This window comes from Pleurodeles waltl, chromosome 12 (genome assembly GCF_031143425.1).
Source record: "Pleurodeles waltl isolate 20211129_DDA chromosome 12, aPleWal1.hap1.20221129, whole genome shotgun sequence".
NCBI lineage: Eukaryota > Metazoa > Chordata > Amphibia > Caudata > Salamandridae > Pleurodeles > Pleurodeles waltl.
The window spans coordinates 496392289-496410986 of record NC_090451.1 but is presented as its reverse complement, the minus strand read 5'-3'; the positions used below and the strand labels follow the sequence as shown (position 1 = coordinate 496410986).

Sequence of the window (18698 nt, the reverse complement as noted above, 5' to 3'; positions counted from 1 at the left end):
TGGTAATGGGGAAGGAAAGACTGCAGGTCCTATACATACACTCTCAAAAGATCAGGTACCAAAAAGAATGAAGTCTTTATAAAACTCCACTGTTGGCGCATTGACCCTTGCTCTCTGCGAGGCCTTTAATATCTTATATTCATCTTTAAGATAATAGAAACTTTGAGTTACTCTCCTGCTGTACATCGATCAAAGCCAGTGCAATGTGATCCAGGTAATCACTGATGTCATTCCTAGCCTTTTTATGAGAGACTTATAGTTGAGCATTATTATGCAGAAGGGAGCGCTCACCTAGGTAGTTTTTTTTAAAGGTGTGGTTAGGGCTTGTTAGAGTGTGAATGTCCCCTGCATGGTGTATGGTCATGTTCTCTTACCCTGAGTGCCCAACTGTGAGTATCTGGTATCCTGGATTTTGATTTTGGCCCCGGCCTCACACTGATCTAGTGTGTGTACAAAGGCCTAGGCCTGTCTCTTGACATGAGTGAAGTCATGAACTTGGAGAAGCGTACCAGGTGTTTTCTTCTTTTAGTGACCGTGAACTTCTGTCCCTGTCATGGGTTTAACATGTGGTGGTGGCAGTGCACCGTGTTTTGTGAATTATTAGTTGTGACCTGACCTTTTTTTTATGTCAGTGCAATGGAGGCCTGCTGGCCCACACATGTACATTTCTGCATCCATGCACCAACCCCAGGTTCCAGCACTAACATCCCAGTGTGCTGTATGTGTGTGCATACATATGTAGCTTGTATAGTGCAAGCATTGGAGTGTATAAGTAAATAAAAGTGATGGAGGCCAGTGAGTTCCATTTTAGAAGTCCCTGGCCTATCTATGTGATTTGGGGGTGAGGGGGGATGGTTTTCTCAGACCGTTGAAGTCTATTATTGATATCCCTGAAGCTTGGCATAGACGCTGAAGTGGGGAAAGAGAAGGTAGGGCCCCCTTTAGAAATTTGATTAAAAACTTTTCTGACGGGCTCAAAATTAGTTTTTCTAAGCACTGCCTTTTGGTAGGTATTGAGGCTGAAGGGTGAAAGCGTGGATTTTGTTGTTCAGAGTGTAAAGGGTCCTTTAGGTGATGTCAGCCTTTTGCCCCTTTCCTGATCACTGTTGAGCATGGCTGTTGAAAGCAAGGTGCAGAAAACACCTCTTTGTGTCTATGTTGTAGGTGCTCCACACTGAACACTCCTGCAGTGAGTGTATCACTCTACACAAAGGCTGTAGCTGGAGAACAGCCTGAACAGAACCTATGAAAGAAGAACCACCCCCAAACAAGATCTGATGAAACCACACACCCTTTCTGCTTGGTGTAAAAGTGGGAGTTACTGGGCCACTTGTGGTTCCACTTCTAAGGTGTTTTTGACCAAGTAAGAGAGTGCTCTGAGAGTTCCCTGAGGACTGCTGTGCAACCAGAGCTGGTGTCTGTCTGGTAGCCAGCTTCCCAGATATACAGGGCTTTCACCTGGAGTCTGACTTGAAAGGAAAAGCAGTCTCCATGGCTTGAAGTGCTTCTGCCTGCAAGGAGAGGGTAGGAATGCACCACCCAAAAGGAGGTGTGGATCATCTAGGGTGAACCAGAAATAGCTGACCCCAGAGCTAGTCAGTCTACCCAGAGAGACTCATGAGACCAATCTGTGTGCTTCCTGATTGGAGTGCAGTTTCTGCTGCTGAACAGTCTGCACCCCAGCATTGTTTGCCTATGCGGTCTGTACTGTTCTGTGCAGCCTGTGCTGCAGCAAACCTGAAAGTGCTGTGTTAGATACCTTACCCATGACACTGTTGTGTGCACCCAAACCTGAGAAAAGAAGGGTTTTGCACTGTTCCTGTGCCTGATACACTCACCTGCCCACGGACAGATTTGAACCCTGGAAAGGGGGAGAGAGTGTTGGGGGGGGGTGAGAAAATGGGAGAGTTACCAGGACAGTCGCTCTGCATCAGAGAGGGACTCTACTAGTTCATAATCTTATTCTATCCTTACGCTAGCTATTTTTATGGTATCATGTACATATCAAAGTATTTTTAGTAAGACTGTAAATTGTATTTCACGTAGTTGTCCAGCATTAGATATTTTAAAGATTCCCATTCTTGAATCATTCCCTGACATTAGGCTGGAAATCTCCATGGGTGAATTTTCATAGCTGTACCAAGAACTTAATGTAGAAAACTAACTAAGCACCTTCTTTTTGGCCCAATCACCTCATTACAGACGACCCAAACTTCAGCAAATGAGGCGAGAGCAGACTGATTCCAGTTCTCCCAGAAACCAGCATAGGTTTGATTTTATATGCACATTGTGTGGAAGGGAGTCCTGTCGCAGAGGGCTGCTCTGAGATCTTCCTAGTCCATTTTACTTATAAATGACTTTGGATTTTAGACTCTGTTGGTATTTCAATATCCATGCTTTTTGAATGATACTAACTGGTTAACACAATAGATTTTTTTTCCTGTCAAAATGACTGACTCAGTATCTGAAAAGAGTATGTGGCTTGGTAGGAAACAGACCTACACAATGACTGCATTTATTCTCCAAGAGCTTATAAGATGTGCTGAAAAGTTACAGCAAATACATTAAAAGTTGTGATGGCTGGCTACAGAAATGGCCGCAGAACAAAAAATAGCGACCATGGTTTTTCAGATAAAGAGGATTCTCAGAAGATTAAATAAATCTGCATCTCTAAAAGGATGAATAAATCTGTCACTCCCTACCTAGACAAAGCTAACCCATCTCACAAGGCAACGTTTGCCATTTATGTCTGGGGGAATTCCCTAGAAAGATGTCTAAAAAGGGAGATAGGAAGGCTAATAGACTGCCAAAGTGGTCTCCTGTAGCACAGCAATCACATCAAAACCACTGTCAACAACAATGTCAATGTTGGGTCCAGCAGTCTCCGCCCCAGCTGCAATCAAGCCACCATTGAACCCTCATCAGCACCAACCTTGTCTTTGAAGATCCCACTGTCAACGAAAGCATTGACGACTTCACCACCAACTACAGCCCTACTGAAAATGACGCTATAGTCAACTGCCCATACACTTATCAACATCCCATCCACTGTTGACAACTCATCCACCATCTATTAATCAGAATAAAAACATTGCTCCAGTGCCGGCCAAGCTCAGAAGACTCATCACCAAGTAAGATACATTGATAGATGCCATTTTTGGATATCAAAGTTGAACCCCAAGATGAAGGGCCCTTTGAAGTAACAATCAGCCCTAAGCAGCTGGCCATAATGTGCAAGGGGAGAGTGATGACGATGAATAGGACCAACAAGATCATGAGCGTCAATATTATGGAAAGGGGAAATCCCACTGAGGTTCTGGTCACTGCCACTATGATAGTCACCATACTGTGTACTTTCAAAGTTCTCATTACCAAGAACTACTTATGATAAATGTTCCAGTGTACCTCATTAATGACTTGCACCAAATCATTCCAGTTTACTAGACTAGGTTTTCCTCACTATTGCTGACAAGCAGACAGCATCCCCAATCGCTTTCAGATAAAACAACTTTGCAGCTGCCATGCCTCCACCACAACCTTTATTGTAACCAAGTCATAACTTGAGAGTTGACACCGATTCCTCAGATGACAGCAATGTACAAGAGGAAGGAGTGCTCATAGGCTACAGAGTAAAGCGGGTAAATGGGATGATTATATTTTTCCTCCAACTAGTGCACTGGTTCTCACTATCCCATCCACCCCCTCCCAAAACACATCCTCAGAAGATATTGCACCATTCCATGTGTTTTTAATAGTGTCAACGCAATTTCATCGGTCTGTATCTGTTAAAAAAAGAAATCTGCTTTCCTTATGATTTTAAGGAGGCACATTGGAAATCAATTACATCAATTCCCATCATCAACTGAATTTAAAATGAGAGAGTAAAGATTATGTCTACAGAGGTCTCTGTGTCTCCACTGGTTCTGAGACTTGATAAAAAATACAGGGCCCCTGATGATGCCCCACTTTGCTTGACCAAGTATCCTAAGGCTGTCTCTGTGGTTATGCAGATTTCACATCACCACATTAGAAATCCTAATTCTCCTAGTAAGTCCCGCCAGATCAGGAAAGCCGCAAGATGGAAAATATGGAAAGAGGTTATCAACTTATCGAGATGGACAGTTTGCTTCGCTATAATTGGACTCTACGACTAACGGATGTGAGCATACATCGATCCCTACCTAAAGTGACTCCCAGATGACAAAAAGTTCGAAGGCCTTGCCATTCTCTGCAAAAGAGAAGGAACTTCATCACCCATGACAAGTGACTCTCTGGATGTGGCCTTTACCAGCGTTCAACAGATAGCGGGTACATTTGTTTTGCGGTGGCTTCATTGGATGTAATTCAGACAAGAAATACTGCATCGGAATTTAGATATGCTGTTGAGCACCAGGACTAATAACAGTGGGAGACTTTTCGAGACGGCTCCTATATGATGTACAACAACATAACGGAAAACTATAATATCGGCCCGGGCTGTCCTCAACATACAGCGCCACACAACAGCTCATATGTGACACTTGGCGGGGAGACGGAACGGAACCTCCAACATCTCCTACCCTCCATATACTATTATAGGGTCTAGGCCCCAAGATAGTTATATCTCAGCTGTACAACACTGTCATCACCAGCGCGGACAGTGGACATTCAGGAGCACGGGCCCGTTGGGATCGAATCCTCCCACTCCACTGCAGCCATATTCATGGCCTAGGGTGCTACAACTTGTAAAGAATATTTCACGCTACCCATGCTTTCGTTTCACTCAGTTCAGTTATCTCCACCAAGCGTACTTATACCCACAACGCCTTAAACGCATGTTCCCTCTACAGACCAAGAATGCCCATGATGTGGGGAGTTGGATGCCACTTTTTACCACATGGTGTGGGACTGCCCTCCCTTGCAGCATAAGTGGCACAAAATTACCCTAGTAACAGGGGAACTTACTGGACACACGCTCCCCTAAATCTTGTCGTCATGGTATTTGCTATAGATTTGGCTTTTGTTTTATTTAAATGCCACATAGCCATGCAATGGAGGGCATCTGCCACTCCGGACGTTAACATGTGGCTGCAAGCGTTGTTGCGGTGGGCTAGGGCCGAGGCACAGGTGCTCCAATGCCTGAGTGACAGTGGTCTAGCTTTTTTTGGGGGGGGACACGTGATCTGGCCAAGCCAAGAATTATACCCCCCGAACAGAGACAATGAGTCCTCGCACACATGATACCCAGCACTATATTAACGCATCATCTCTGTGCCTGTGTTGTAGCTTGTACACATCAACCAGTAGGATTGTATCTCTGATCACCCGGGACCTCCTAGCTCAACACAGGGCAGCAATCTACTGCCATTTACCACAGCAACCTCCCTTAGGTTGTGCACACTAGGTGGCCAATTCATCCTCCTCCTGTTGTACAGCCATCTCTGGACAATATCACTACCCTTTCTCTTTGGCATTGTGGTAGGCCTACTAACTCCCTACACAACCAATTTTGGAATTGTAATAACTTCTCTGGATGCGATGATTAGATGCAACTGATAATAGCAATAATATTGATTATTATGACATTGATTATGACATTTCTTTTGTTACTGGATTCCCCCCCCCTTTAATGTTTCCTCATGATAAGGTGTTCTGTAATGGTTGGTTCTTGTTGAATTGTAAACAATAAAAACAGATTTAAAAAAAAAAGAATCAGAGGCTAAAGGGAATAAATCTGCATAGTTAAAAGACCTCCACATCACCATCCAAGAATCAGAATGATTAAGAAGGGCTTGCTATTGTCCTTCCTTGGTCACAGAAATTGCCAGTGTTGGTGAGAACAGACAACACCACCTCCATATTTTACATTAACAAAACAAGGAGGAACAAGATGCCTGGAGCTCTCAGGAAAAGACCAGATCTCCTGTGATTGGGCAACTAAAAATGTCATTTCTCTGAGGGTAAAACCTATCCTAGGAATAACAAGCACATGGATAGATACCTTCAGCAGGACAATGGGTGTTTTCTACGATCAGCATCTGTGTATATGGTCTTCAGCTGCAGTGGTGGATCTATTGGACAACTCCATCAAACAAGAAATGCTGGTACTTTGCCAGCATGTAGTGGCTTAGCAGGACGAGGGAATCTTTCAAAATAATCCTCATAGTTCCATCATGGCCCTGCCAATACTGGTTCCCCAACCTACACCTGTCGAAAGTTCCACCCATAGGCTAGGGCAAATGCCAAGACCATCTTTACAAAGAGGATTGCCAGATTCTCTATCTTGACCCAGCTTACTTGAGCTTATTTGCATGGCTACTGAAGGATTAGTAGCCATAATAGACACTTCAGTAGACATATTGCCAGATTGCTTGAAGATTCTGGCCCAGACTAGAGCTCCGTTGCCTATTAACACCGCCCAAACCAAGTCAAAGTGTTCTTCGTCTGATTCAATGAAAACATGTTGCATTCTATATCCACTAAACCTTATCAGATCTTGCTTTTTCCAGTAAGCCCAGTCAGGTCTAAAATATGCCTCCATAAAAGTTAATTTAGCCGCTAAATCAATATTAATTGTTTTATAAACTTTGCACCACTCTTTTCTTTTCAAATCAGTAGGGAGTTCTTGAAAGGACAGTATAGAGCTTTCTCGACAATGAATGCTCAACTGCTCTGATGGGGACTTTACACCATCCTTGGCAAACTGCTGAAGGAACCATTTGGCTTTACCCTTAAGGCAGCCATGAAAATTGTTTATTGGAATACTCCTTTAATTTTAACGCTCACATCTGCTAGGAGAGCAAGTTAGATTCTTGAATTTTAAGGCTTCTTACTGTCTTTTCCACAAAGACAGTGTATTGTTACGCACCACTTCGGGGTTCGTTCCAAAGAGACCTAGGGACTTTCATCTTAATAAGTCAGTTGTGTTTAAAGCCTACTTTCAAAAGTGTCATCAAGTGCAGAAAGGGCTCTGAATTTCTTGGATGTACGCAGATGTTGAACGTTTGATATTGACCTGCATCAAGTCTTTTCAACTTTCATATCAACTGTTCTTTGCCTTTGTGAACCAGAGAACAGGGTGTTCACTCTCAAGCAAGGGAAAGGGTTTTGCAGGGGCAATTGCATTTTGCCACACCAAAGTTGGTTGTCTCTCATTACACGTATGTCCCATTCCACGAGGGTGGTAGTGCCACAGCTGCACTCCGTTTTAATGTTCCTCTGTCAGACATATGCAGAGCAGCAGTATGGTAGAGTTGCCACACTTTACAAAACATTTCTTCAACACAGACACTTAGACAAAATCAATTGTGGGCAAAGTAGTTACACGGCATGTCTTTTATTAAGGTGAGCCTCTTTCTGTATTTTGTATTCCCCTTCATATTCCAATGTATATATTGTTATTTACTTCAACGTTCTATGAAGTACAGACTGCTTCCTGTTCTGATTTGAGTGTGTGACTCTATGAAAGATGCAATGCTGGAGATGAAACAATTTACTACCCCTGACTATAGTTCTCCAGCATTGTCTTTCAGAAGTTCATATGTGACTCCCAAAGGCTCTGATTATTTATAAGCTTTCTCCTAGTGCTTTATAAATCTGAGCAATGGGTAACCTCTGGGATAATTGGAGTTCAATGTGTTCTCACCTCGTTGGCCGAAATTTGGGCCTTCGAAAATTAGATGGATGGGCTTCTACAGTGTATGTGTTTCCTTAGCTTTCTAATGGACATTTTTGGGACTGCTATTGGAAAACCACTGTGGGAACTGCCAGTTCAACAGAGGTGAATAATGATTCAACCTTATAACAAGAGAAGTGACTTTGTATTGTATAAAACTCCAAGTAGTACTTCTTGTCCCTAAGTTTTTACGTTTAGTTTGCAGCAAATAAGTCACAATTTTAATGGCGAGAGCATAATGTTGTTGAAGGTAACAATACAAATGGGGAACTGAATAAAAACTGTGTATCAAAGTTCATACTGCAATAAGGCATGCAGACTACCTTTCACAATCATTTCTAAAGTTTACAAAGCTCTACTCAGATAAATAAGTCAAGACAGCATCAGGTTGTGGAGGCACTCAGAAATAGATTCTTATTGTCACCAAACAACGTGCAAAATGATACAACCTTCCTTCCTGTTTCACTGGGCTGAGCTTAATGCTTTGCTTCCTTTGCTTCAAAGAAAGAGCGATACAATAAAACTAAATTTGAACCACACACAACTATCTCATGTAATATACACAAGCTTTTGTATTTACTAAACAGCAGCATGGGTGTTCTAGAGAAGCTTAATTTCTTTCACCAGGAAAAGCTATTAACTTCACATTAATGAGATTTGTGTTATAGCGTTGTACCCCATTCAGTTTATTGCCCCTGTTTATTGTACAACTTTATATTTCGCTAGGTTACCACTATTTCCCTAAAATGTTGATTAATCTTTTTAGAGGTTACTAGAGAATGAAGGATAGATGGACTCCGTCGACTGTTTATCTTTGAATTAAGTAGTTTTAAATAGTTGATAAAATCACTCCTATTTATTCCAAGTTATTTACCAAACTTGGAATTATCTTTGCGTCGTTTTAAAGCAATGCGCTTTGAGCAAGAAGTTGTCATTTGTTTAAAACTTTGTCTTGTTCTAAAAGAGCCATTAAGATGTAAAAAGAAACTATTACCTTAGTTGCTGTCTTTTAAAATCCTTGATTTTGGGAATTAAAATTATTTCATACACAATGGCAGGATTTTTAGTACGTCATAATGCAAAATATGTGCTACATATTTGAAATGTATTTATTTGGGTTTTTTAAATGCTTAGTTATTATTTCCTGGCCAGATCACAAAACCAGTTCCAAAAGGGTAGGCAGGTGCAACACTCTTGGAATACATCCTTTTTAATCTGAGATATGCATGGATCTTTCCTGCAAGTGAGATCAGATACTTCAAATGGTATGTTTAAAAGGCTCTGTATTAGACTAGCAAATAACTCTAATTATCCTTCTGGCTTACTATTAATACCCTTTTAATTTATTTTGCTGTCTTGTTTGCTCAGCATGGCATATAAGATATGTAGATGTTCTTATGCTGGAGAAGAAACTTACTGACTCATTACATTTGTTGTCCATTGTAAGTTTCCAACATCCTCACCAATGGCCTTCACTGCCTCATTTTTCTTTCTGCTAGGATGTAAATATATGGAACTGATTGAAATGTCTTATTCTTGACTGTGACATTATAGAACTCGCTATCAGCAGTTAACTAACAATCTTGATCATCTCAATTTCAGTAAAAATCCTAACTTATTTGTTGCTTCTCAGCCTGCATAAAACTCTTTAGGTTCTGACTAACTTCGCCAATTCCGATTGGCTCCCCTTCTTTCAGTTTCCACTCACGTTTTCAGTCCAGGCCAGTCAATCATTCTTTATTCAGCATTTGCCATAGAATCACATAAAAGTACATTTACATACACTTCAAATTCTAAAAAGCATATAGCTTCACGATAAAACCAAACTTTGTTACACAAATTGAGCTAAAATGACAAGATTATAAAAGTAAAATACCCCAAAAAAAGCATACCCTTTCTTGCTCATCACTAATAGTTTAACATCATTCTGAACTCAGAAAGTGTCCATAAAGCAGTTATATAAATGCATCAACCATTTCATAACGTTTCCTAATAACTAAAGCAGATCTGGTAAAACCTAAAACAGACAGGATTTAATTGTGAACAATTGTTGTATCTAGGTCACTGCCTCCTTGTAATGCCTAACATTTGCCCTACGCAACATTGGCAATATAAAATCTGATCTTCGATCAGCATACAATATGCAAAATAATTTGAAGTGACTTATGCTCTGCTTTGATTTTGCGTCACAGGGGCTTTGGGGTAACTCTCTGTACCAGGTACCCTATATGGGAAAAGCCACTCTGAAATGAATTAGACTTAGCCTGACCGATGTTAAAAGGGAACATACTACTGAACTCTTGAACCATGCTAAGTAGGGTTCCATGGAATCTGTGGTTGAAATATGGCAATACAGGTCAAAAGACCTTAAGTTAAGTACACCCTGGAGTCTCGAGGTCAAAGTATGCTCTCTAAAGCGTGATTTTACAACTTCTTTTGCATTACTCAGCAAAGATTTGGGGTCTGTAAACATAGTTTCGAGACCCAGATTTTTAAAGGACCTTTTCAAGTAGGAAAACCACAGGATCCTATATGAGTTGGGCCAGTTGTAGGCAGTCAGACAGACAATCCTGGACCAAAGTAGCCTCTGGGTTTCTCCAGCTTCTTGTCCATAGTAGGAGTGGAGAGACTGCAATTGAATCCTCTAACTACTGCAACCCCAGTTCCTCATGACATATATTTGCTGCATTTTTGGGTACCGACAGTAATCTATGTACAAATTTGTTCTCAGTGCATTGCAAATAATCAGTTTTGCCATGACCCCACCAACCTGCCCCGTACATGGCTGCCATTAGGCATTTGGTATTATAGAGAGTCACTATCTGTGGTGCAGGTTTATGGCTTAGTTCACGGGCAAAACAGAAAATCGCCTCAATATTCCTTTCCAGCTGTTGGGACTTAACCTTTAAATGGGAGTTCCATAAGAGGGAGGAATTTAGATACATGCTTAAATAGCAGAAATCCTTCACCTTATTAAGAATTTGGCCACCCATTCTAAATCGTTTAGACTTTGTATTCGAAGGTCCACATGTCATCACATAAGATTTAGCAAAATTTACCTTCAAGTCAAGGTTTTGCATGAACGACAAAAAGAGGTCTAACAGGCCTTGGAGACCATTTGCAGTGCGCGAAATTAATACAGCATCATCTGCATATAATAGGACTGGAAGCTGTCTCTGGCCCATCCTAGGGAAATCCTTCTCACAGCTAAAAAAAAAAAAAAATCATAAAACTTATTTATATATAGCAGGAATAACAAAGGGGCTAAGATACATCCCTGTCTTACTCCTCGCTTGGAGGGAATTGGGCGTGTTCTCTCTCCATTTGGGCTGTGCCTCACAGATACGCTAAGGTCCGTGTGTAAGCGTTTAAGTTTAACAGCTTTCGGTCAATAACCAAGAATTCAATTTTCTCCCAGAGCTTCCCTCTATTTACCAAATCAAAAGCACTAGAAAGGTCAATGAATGCCGTATGGATGACTCATTTTTTAACTGTTACATATTTACTAAGCATGAGCTGTAAATGTGAATATTGGTCTATTGCACTTAAAAATGGCCTGAAACCAGACTGAATTGGGGAAACAATATTTTCCTCCATTACCCACTCCTCCAGTCGTGAGAGAATCACTCTACCTAGAATTGTAACAGTTGAATCTATAAGAGAAATAGGGCTATAACATGCAGGATCCTGCTTAATTCCTTTCTTAAAAATTGGAATTATTATAGCCATTTTCCAAGAAGGGGGGATATGGGACATTGTCACACTTCTCAGAACGTTTATGACTAGAGGGCCCCACAAGTGTGGCAGAGTTTTAAATAAATCTGCAGGATCTCCATCCGGCCCCAGCACTTTCTCTGCCTTGGAACGATTAATTGCTGTTAAGACCTCCTGTGCATCAGTGGGGTGGTCTAATGATACTGGGTTTGTTTCCACGCTGTTTGGGGTTGGGCCAAAGGTCCCTTCATGAGATAGTTTGTTTTCCTCCCCAAAGACCCTTTCATAATTTTGTTCCCAGACATCCTCTGGAATCAAACAGCCATCCCGTTCAATGTTTTCCTCAGAGAAATAAGCGTGATTCACCACCCCCCAAAACTTGGAGGTGTTCTTGAGTTGGTTAGCAACCATAAGATCAGACCAAGCCTTAGTTCTAATTTCAGTTTTCCGCTCTTCTATTGTAGCTTTGTACTGGCTCCTTGCCCTTTTAATTGAAACACGAGAGCGAGGAACCTCTTATAGGGCTTTTTTTAAGGTTAAGATGAGCAGCCATACACGCAGAATTCAACCAACTCTGTACGCCTGGAGCCGGTTTTATCCTGTCAGTAACCAAAGCCATAGAGATAGCATTGCACAACTGCTCATATTCCTGCACTATAAGGTCATTATTTGGTCTGGTGGATAGGCAGATTTTAATTGATACCAGCTTCTCTTTAATAATTCTCTGATTAAAACCAAATTGGTCCACCTTTTCCCATTTAATGCACATATTTCTATTAAAAATTAAGTCGCTGTTCGTGTCCCTTTCCTCAACACCTGATTTTATATTAAAAGCTAAATTAATATGTATAGGGTTATGATCACTGACGCAATGAGGAATTATCTCAAAATCAAGAAGTAGATAGTAATTGGCAGAACTAATAAGGATAAAATCTATAAAACTCCCTTCAGAGTTTCCTGTGAATGTAGGGATTTTCTGCATTCTTTGGGGGCTTACCTCACTGGCGAACATAAGATCATATTTAATAATTTAAAAAAAATCAGCACATCCCTTGCTTCTGAGTGTCTGACATGGGTTAATATTTCACAGCCCTCCAGAAACAAAAGTGCACCGTTTTGTATCTGCTACTTGACATAGGCATATTAAAATCTCCTACCCAGAGCATAATTACATTGTTATCTTGAAGCCAGGTGGAGGAGTCAAGAAAATCCATTACATCCTCAAGAATTTTCTTTAAGGAACCATAAGGGGCATTATTATAAAGGTTTATTAAAAGAATAGCTTTACCCCCCTCCCCGCAGTCATTAATAAAATAATCATGAAATAAGGAGAGGCCCATTTTAATGATGCCTGTGTCCTGTATAAGTTCAGGGAGACGAGGACAGCAAGACCCCCACTGGCCCTTCCTGCTGCAGATGGAATCGTTGGTTGGTGCAGTGTTAGAAAACCATCCAGATACAAGGGGTCAGTCGACAAAGTGTCCTGGATGCAAATAATATCATGCGGGGGCACAAAGTTTAGCCAATCTGAATGTTGTAATTTAAACCAGACTCCCGCAATGTTCAGCTAATCAAGAATAAAGGTTTAGTACTTGTTCTGGGATTTATCTCTTCCAGCAAGTGGGGCAAAGCAAGGACCCATGGCTGAGGGGTCGGGGCACTGACTCTCCATGTAGGGGAGATAATTCTTGAATTACTTCTTCTCCTGAACTCCCTAGAGCTTCCCTACCATGCCGGGGGGGGTTCTTGGTCAGTCAATCATTTTCATCCAGCGAGTTCAGTAGCTCAAAACGATTTGCAGTAGGAAAATTAGCGTGAACTTGAGGGTCTGGCTTATTTTGTAACACCTTTTGAGCTAGCTAAGGATAGAAAAGATGGGTCATAAAAATAGCTAAGCGAGTGCACTTTGATCCCTCCTTTGGACCCTGTCGAATGGCCCAAAATCCCCACCAAGCGTCTCACCAGCCTAGGGTCTTTAAAATTTAACACAACACAGTCTCCCTCAGTGGATTTCCTCGAAGGGCCGAGCCAGTTCACTCTGCGGGCAAAAAGATTCATGTTGTTTCGGTCCACAGGATAGCTTGGTTTGACCCTGATCCAGTGTGTGGAAATTTTTTTTATCAGGGGAGTTGTATCCTCCTTAGTGCCCTCTGACAGAGGGAGGGCACGCATGCCATTACTAGAACAAACGGCTGGCTTTTAGGCGGTAGGTGCAAAACACCTTCAGAGTTGGCATTTCTATTAAAAAACAGTTGTTTTTTTAGCTCCCAGAAGACCAGGTCTGTTTTCCTAAAGTACAGGATTGATCTGATTGTGGGGAACTAGCACAAAATCGGGCAATGTGTGAACCAGGCACCACAGAGCCTGTGTTGTGCCTGTTGATTTCTGCTCTTGAAGAGACTTCCAAGCTATGCGTGTCACCTCACAAGGGTAACTCTGGGATAATTGTCTTCCCACATATTAGTGATTAAGTGTTGGTTATCTGGGGAACTAGACTGGTTGAGTTTACGTGCAAGCGTTCCAACTTTTTAGAAATCAGCTTGGTAAGTTTCTCCTCCAGAGTTGTACAACACACTTTTAATATATAATCAATTTTATCACAAAAATCATTACAAATGCATTTTCCCCTTTCAAAACCCCTCAGGATATCCTCAGTCACTTGGGCATCCTTAGTTTCATTTATAAGTCTATGAATAGTGCATCATTACACATGGAGAGAGGAAGAGGGAGGAGGGGGGATAACTATGGAGGAACACTCCGTACTTAGCTCCCTATAATTCAAAGTACACACGAAAGTACGGGGTTCTCTAGAAGCGGACGTCGCGGATATTAGCGTAGTCCTAGGTTGTATGTATTCCTATTTGGAAGGGTAACGTCAGTGGAATGTCAGTTGGAAATTACCGAGTGGAACAGGTGTCTGCTTAGGTGTTTTTAGTTTTTCAGTAGATTAGCTGGATCCCGATCTTTCCAGAAACAAGTTTATTTACGCACTCCCTCCTGTTCCTTTAACAGTGAGGTTGAGTCCGCCCAGGTGGCACTGTCCTACCTGGGTGGGTCTAGGTGGTCAAATGATGAAGCATGACACTATATAGTGTGTGAGACCACCTAGTCCGTAAAAGGAAATTCCCTTCTTCCCTCCCCTCGCTGTTCCACTCGGTAATTTCCAACTGACATTCCACTGACGTTACCCTTCCAAATAGGAATACATACAACCTAGGACTACGCTAATATCCGCGACGTCCGCTTCTAGAGAACCCCGTACTTTTGTGTGTACTATGAATAGTGCATCCCTTTTTCTCAATTGTAGTCGACTGCTTTTTTACGCCCACCCTTCTTCCCTCTGGTGGTAAAGAAACCACAGGGGAGGGATCTGATGTTGAAGGCTTCGATAGATTCCTTATTGGGCTCCCATCGTGCAGGGTTGAAAACAAGGAGTGAGCTTTTGATCCATCCTGGGGAGGATCTCTATCCTGGGAGTTCCGCGGTAAGAGCTCTGGTGCGGAGGGTTTAATTAAAACTTGAGGTTCCAGAGGAGGCCTCTGTGACAATTTCTGCAAACCCCAATCCGGACATCAGCTTGCTCTAGTTCAGACTCTATGACCCCCATGACAGATGATAGATAGTTTGCAATGGACAGTTGGGCGGAGGAACCTGGGCTGCTTTTCTCATTATGCACATTTGTCTTCCTCTTCCCCATTTTAATTATAATACCTACATGCCTTATTTGCCCCCGCGGTAGAAGACGTCCCGAAAAGCAAGCGGGAAGAGTAGGGGCCCGACCCGGCCTCTTCCAGCTGATGACGGGTGAAGGTGGGCCTGGTCTTGGCCCGGGCACAAGCTTGGGCTAGTCATGCGCTGCAGGACTGCGGCACAGGATTTAAAGACGCCTCCTCCACTCCCGCTGGGCAGCTGGGGCTTGTGGTCCTGCCCCCCTATCAACGCGCTTTCCTCAGAGGGTCCCACGCTGTGGGACTGCAGCGCAGGATTTAATGCCGCCGGGTTCCCGTCTCCTCCACTCCCACTGGGCAGTCCGGGGCTTGTGGTCCTGCCCCCGTATGAAATCACTTTTTACAGAGGGTTTTCAGTCATTTGTATCTAACTAAACGATTGTGCCACAATGCTTAACAAACAAAAATAATTATAGTATCTTTCTGTTTAACCGTTTAGTATTCAACTACCATGTCACCTTTTCAGTTAATGCTTGTACAAAATGGGTGTTTGTTGACTGAGCAACAGTTCTATTATGTCTTTTTAAGTCTCTGAGCAGTGCGCCCCCCACACCCCTAATTCTAAAACACTTTTTGAGCCCTGCTTGAAACAGTGGTGGTTGTATTGCATGTGGGCAGTCAAGGCATTGCTGAATATTATGCGTCAGTTGTATTTGTGCTGTAAGATATGAATAAATACTAATCAAATGATGACTTAATTGAATGCAGCTGAAACGGAAGAAGTGATAGTGTTACTTTTTAATCTTTTTCTTTTTGTTTCCATAGGAAAAAGAGGGCAGGAGTTTGGATTTAAGCGGTGGTTTGGTTGTAACATCCTTATGCAAGCCTTCATCTTCACCTGCTCACATTTTAAAACATTAATTTACTGGACATATTCGATTGATTTCCCACAAATACACGGGCCATTTCCTGAACGCTGAGAAGACACCCACAAAGGTTTTCAGGAGAAGATGATATGAAAGGACTGATGTACTGAACAGTTCCCATCTATTACATGTTGAGCGTTGGGTGATGAACGGGGCAAAGAAACAACATAATTTCAGACAGGAATTGTTTTGCCTACTGACTGTTTATAAGCCAGTCACAGTTGCCTGTCTTGGATTTCGGTTAGAATAATTATCTGCCTGTCAAACTGCTAAACACTGCATAATACAAAATGTCTGGCAGGTTTGGCGAGGATATATGTGTGCATATGTCAAACTTGAGAACAGTGGAAAGGTATCGGTTTCTCCTGATGAAATGTTATATATTTCTGTTGTTTTAAAACATCATTACTGTATTACCCACTTTTTAAAAAAGAAAAACAAAAAAAACAAAAACTCTCTCTAAAACACATTTGCAACTAACTACAGGTATTTTTCAGAAAGTATGGAGGAATCAGTCCGGGTCAATTTTCCTAATTCGGACTCGCCTGTTGCTGCATAGGAATATATTTAGTGATTTAAATGTATTACAATGTAAAATATTTTCTTATCTGCAGGCTCAATTTTAGAGACAGCAGAAATACACTCAAGAGTATTAATTGTGGCTACTGGTAACATTTCTCATCCTACTGTTTGAGGAAATATAATGTAGTAATTTAACAGTTCAGGCAAACGTATTGTACAATTGTTTGCCATTTCCAGCTTCTGGTTAATGCTAGATCTTCAAGGTCGGTGTGTTTTCAAAAATAAAACAAGAACACATGAAAGGCCCTATCCTACGTGATTTGTATGTAAAATACTATTTTATTAATAATGCCATGGATGTTATACTTAGCACGATTAAAGAACTACCATGTATTATGTGGTCAGGTTGATTCCTGTAGCTAGGGTTAAGATATGTTAAAATTTCTGTCTGGGCGTAATATGCTTGAGCAATTCATATGTGGACCTAGCATGAGAGAGCTTGGGTTTCTCATACTAGAAACCCATCTTTAATGTAGTGTGCATCTAAGGTGAAATCCCCTTGCTGGGTTTGGATTTTTCAGACATTTTAGTATTCAGATATGCCCTTCAGCCATACAAAAATAGCTCCCACTTCTGAAATGAGAGTTTCATTATGGCGGCAGAGATCTTGTACTAATAAGGCTTTCAAGTCCTGTAAAGAAATTAATATTCAGTAATTGAACAATGCTGCTTCAGGGATTTTTGCAGCCCATCGTTAAGTGACATTAATGGTTTATCTTTGCTGATGCAAGGACACTCTAGTCCCACTTAGCTTGTGCCCGATACACATTTGGCATGTCTCCCCATCTATAGTTTGCCCAATTCTTGTGAGGCAGGAATTGTGGGCACAGACCAATTTAATGAGGGTTGTTGATTGGTGTGTAACAATAAGAGCGAAGATGGTTTCTGATATAGGCAGTGGTTAACATTACTTTGGAGGGCTTTTTTTTGTTTGTTTTTGGGTGCATTTTGCACGGTGCATGTTTATCAATGCTGCCAGCCACGTTTTGCATTTCTATATATAAGTAGGCTGAACATGCACTCTTTAGGGCCCTTTTGCAAACCATTTAGGAGAGAGTCTAGAACTTGCAGAACGTTGATCTTGGTACCATATCTCTCAAGTCTGAATATTTACTTGTCTTCACGTAAAACACACAGACATTACCTGGGTTATAGCACTGCTTTAATGTTCTTGGCATTAGTCCTGCCCTGTACCTTTCCCATTCATGGTTAATATAATTTACCATTGCTACTTGTGCTTTGGGTTGCATCCACTCTAAATGTGGATTTCTGTATGTAAGTGGTGGCAAATTATATGCTTTTGGAATTTTAATTACTGGGTTTGTTCCTGGTGTCAGCCCTGTCTTCTGTCTACCTCATATGAAATAGGATGGCTGTTGGTAGCGTGGAGGAAGGACTTCTTTTATCAGCCACTGCATTGGAAACCATGTTTGGGTGCCGAATGGCTGTTCTGGTATGCTTCAAATGATTGCCAGAATGTAGCCTCAACTCTCTAAAGTCGTTTGAATGATCCTTTTTAACAGATGAGAATTGAAATGTTTTCTAAGCCTTCGAGATATGAATGACGATGTCATAGGTTTGTGAACTACTGAGCTGTATTTATAAAATATTCAACACATCTACAGCTTTTGTTGCTTTGCATACTAAATCAATTTCCCATTCTAAGTTGAGAAACTTTGCCAGTTGTACATTTAATTGTAAATTGTTACCTATACAAATTGCAACATTTGTGCATTGATTTTGTGTCCGTGGTCACCTTTTATGAGGACAGTTCTTTTTGAAATAAAAGCATGAATGATGAACAGTTGATTTTATTATCTTCAATAAATAGAATTTTTGGCTATGAAACAAAACTTTGCTACAAAATTGTAAGGCAATAATTGTTTTTAAACTAAAAGTTTACATCAGCGACTATTTGACTCTATACTGTTTTACTTTTAATTCCAATTACCTATTAACATTTTCTCTCCAAGAGCTTATCTTCAGCCCAGTGCAAAGGAGGGAAAGAACGTAAAGGAAACAGAAAACCATCAAACTAAGAGCCATCTGCTGTTGTACAGCATACCACTTTGTCAGTGAACTTTTTCTATAGTTCCTTTCATGCTGCAGCCAGAAGCTGATTTACAGAGATTTTGATGTGACTGACAAACAAAA

At 41.4% G+C, this 18698-nt stretch overlaps 1 protein-coding gene across 2 annotated transcripts in view; it reads left to right on the top strand.

Moving 5' to 3' along the window:
• Positions 1 to 18346, top strand: part of ARL2BP (ARF like GTPase 2 binding protein) — a 171222-nt gene extending 152876 nt beyond the window's left edge. For both annotated transcript variants that reach the window (XR_011199894.1, XM_069217215.1), the window contains one exon: positions 15862 to 18346. Coding sequence is in view for 1 of the 2 variants with exons in the window: in XM_069217215.1 (XP_069073316.1) it covers positions 15862 to 15957 (96 nt within the window). In the remaining variant the exon portion in view is untranslated. The remainder of the gene's footprint in view (positions 1 to 15861) is intronic.
• The last annotated feature ends 352 nt before the right edge of the window (positions 18347 to 18698 follow it).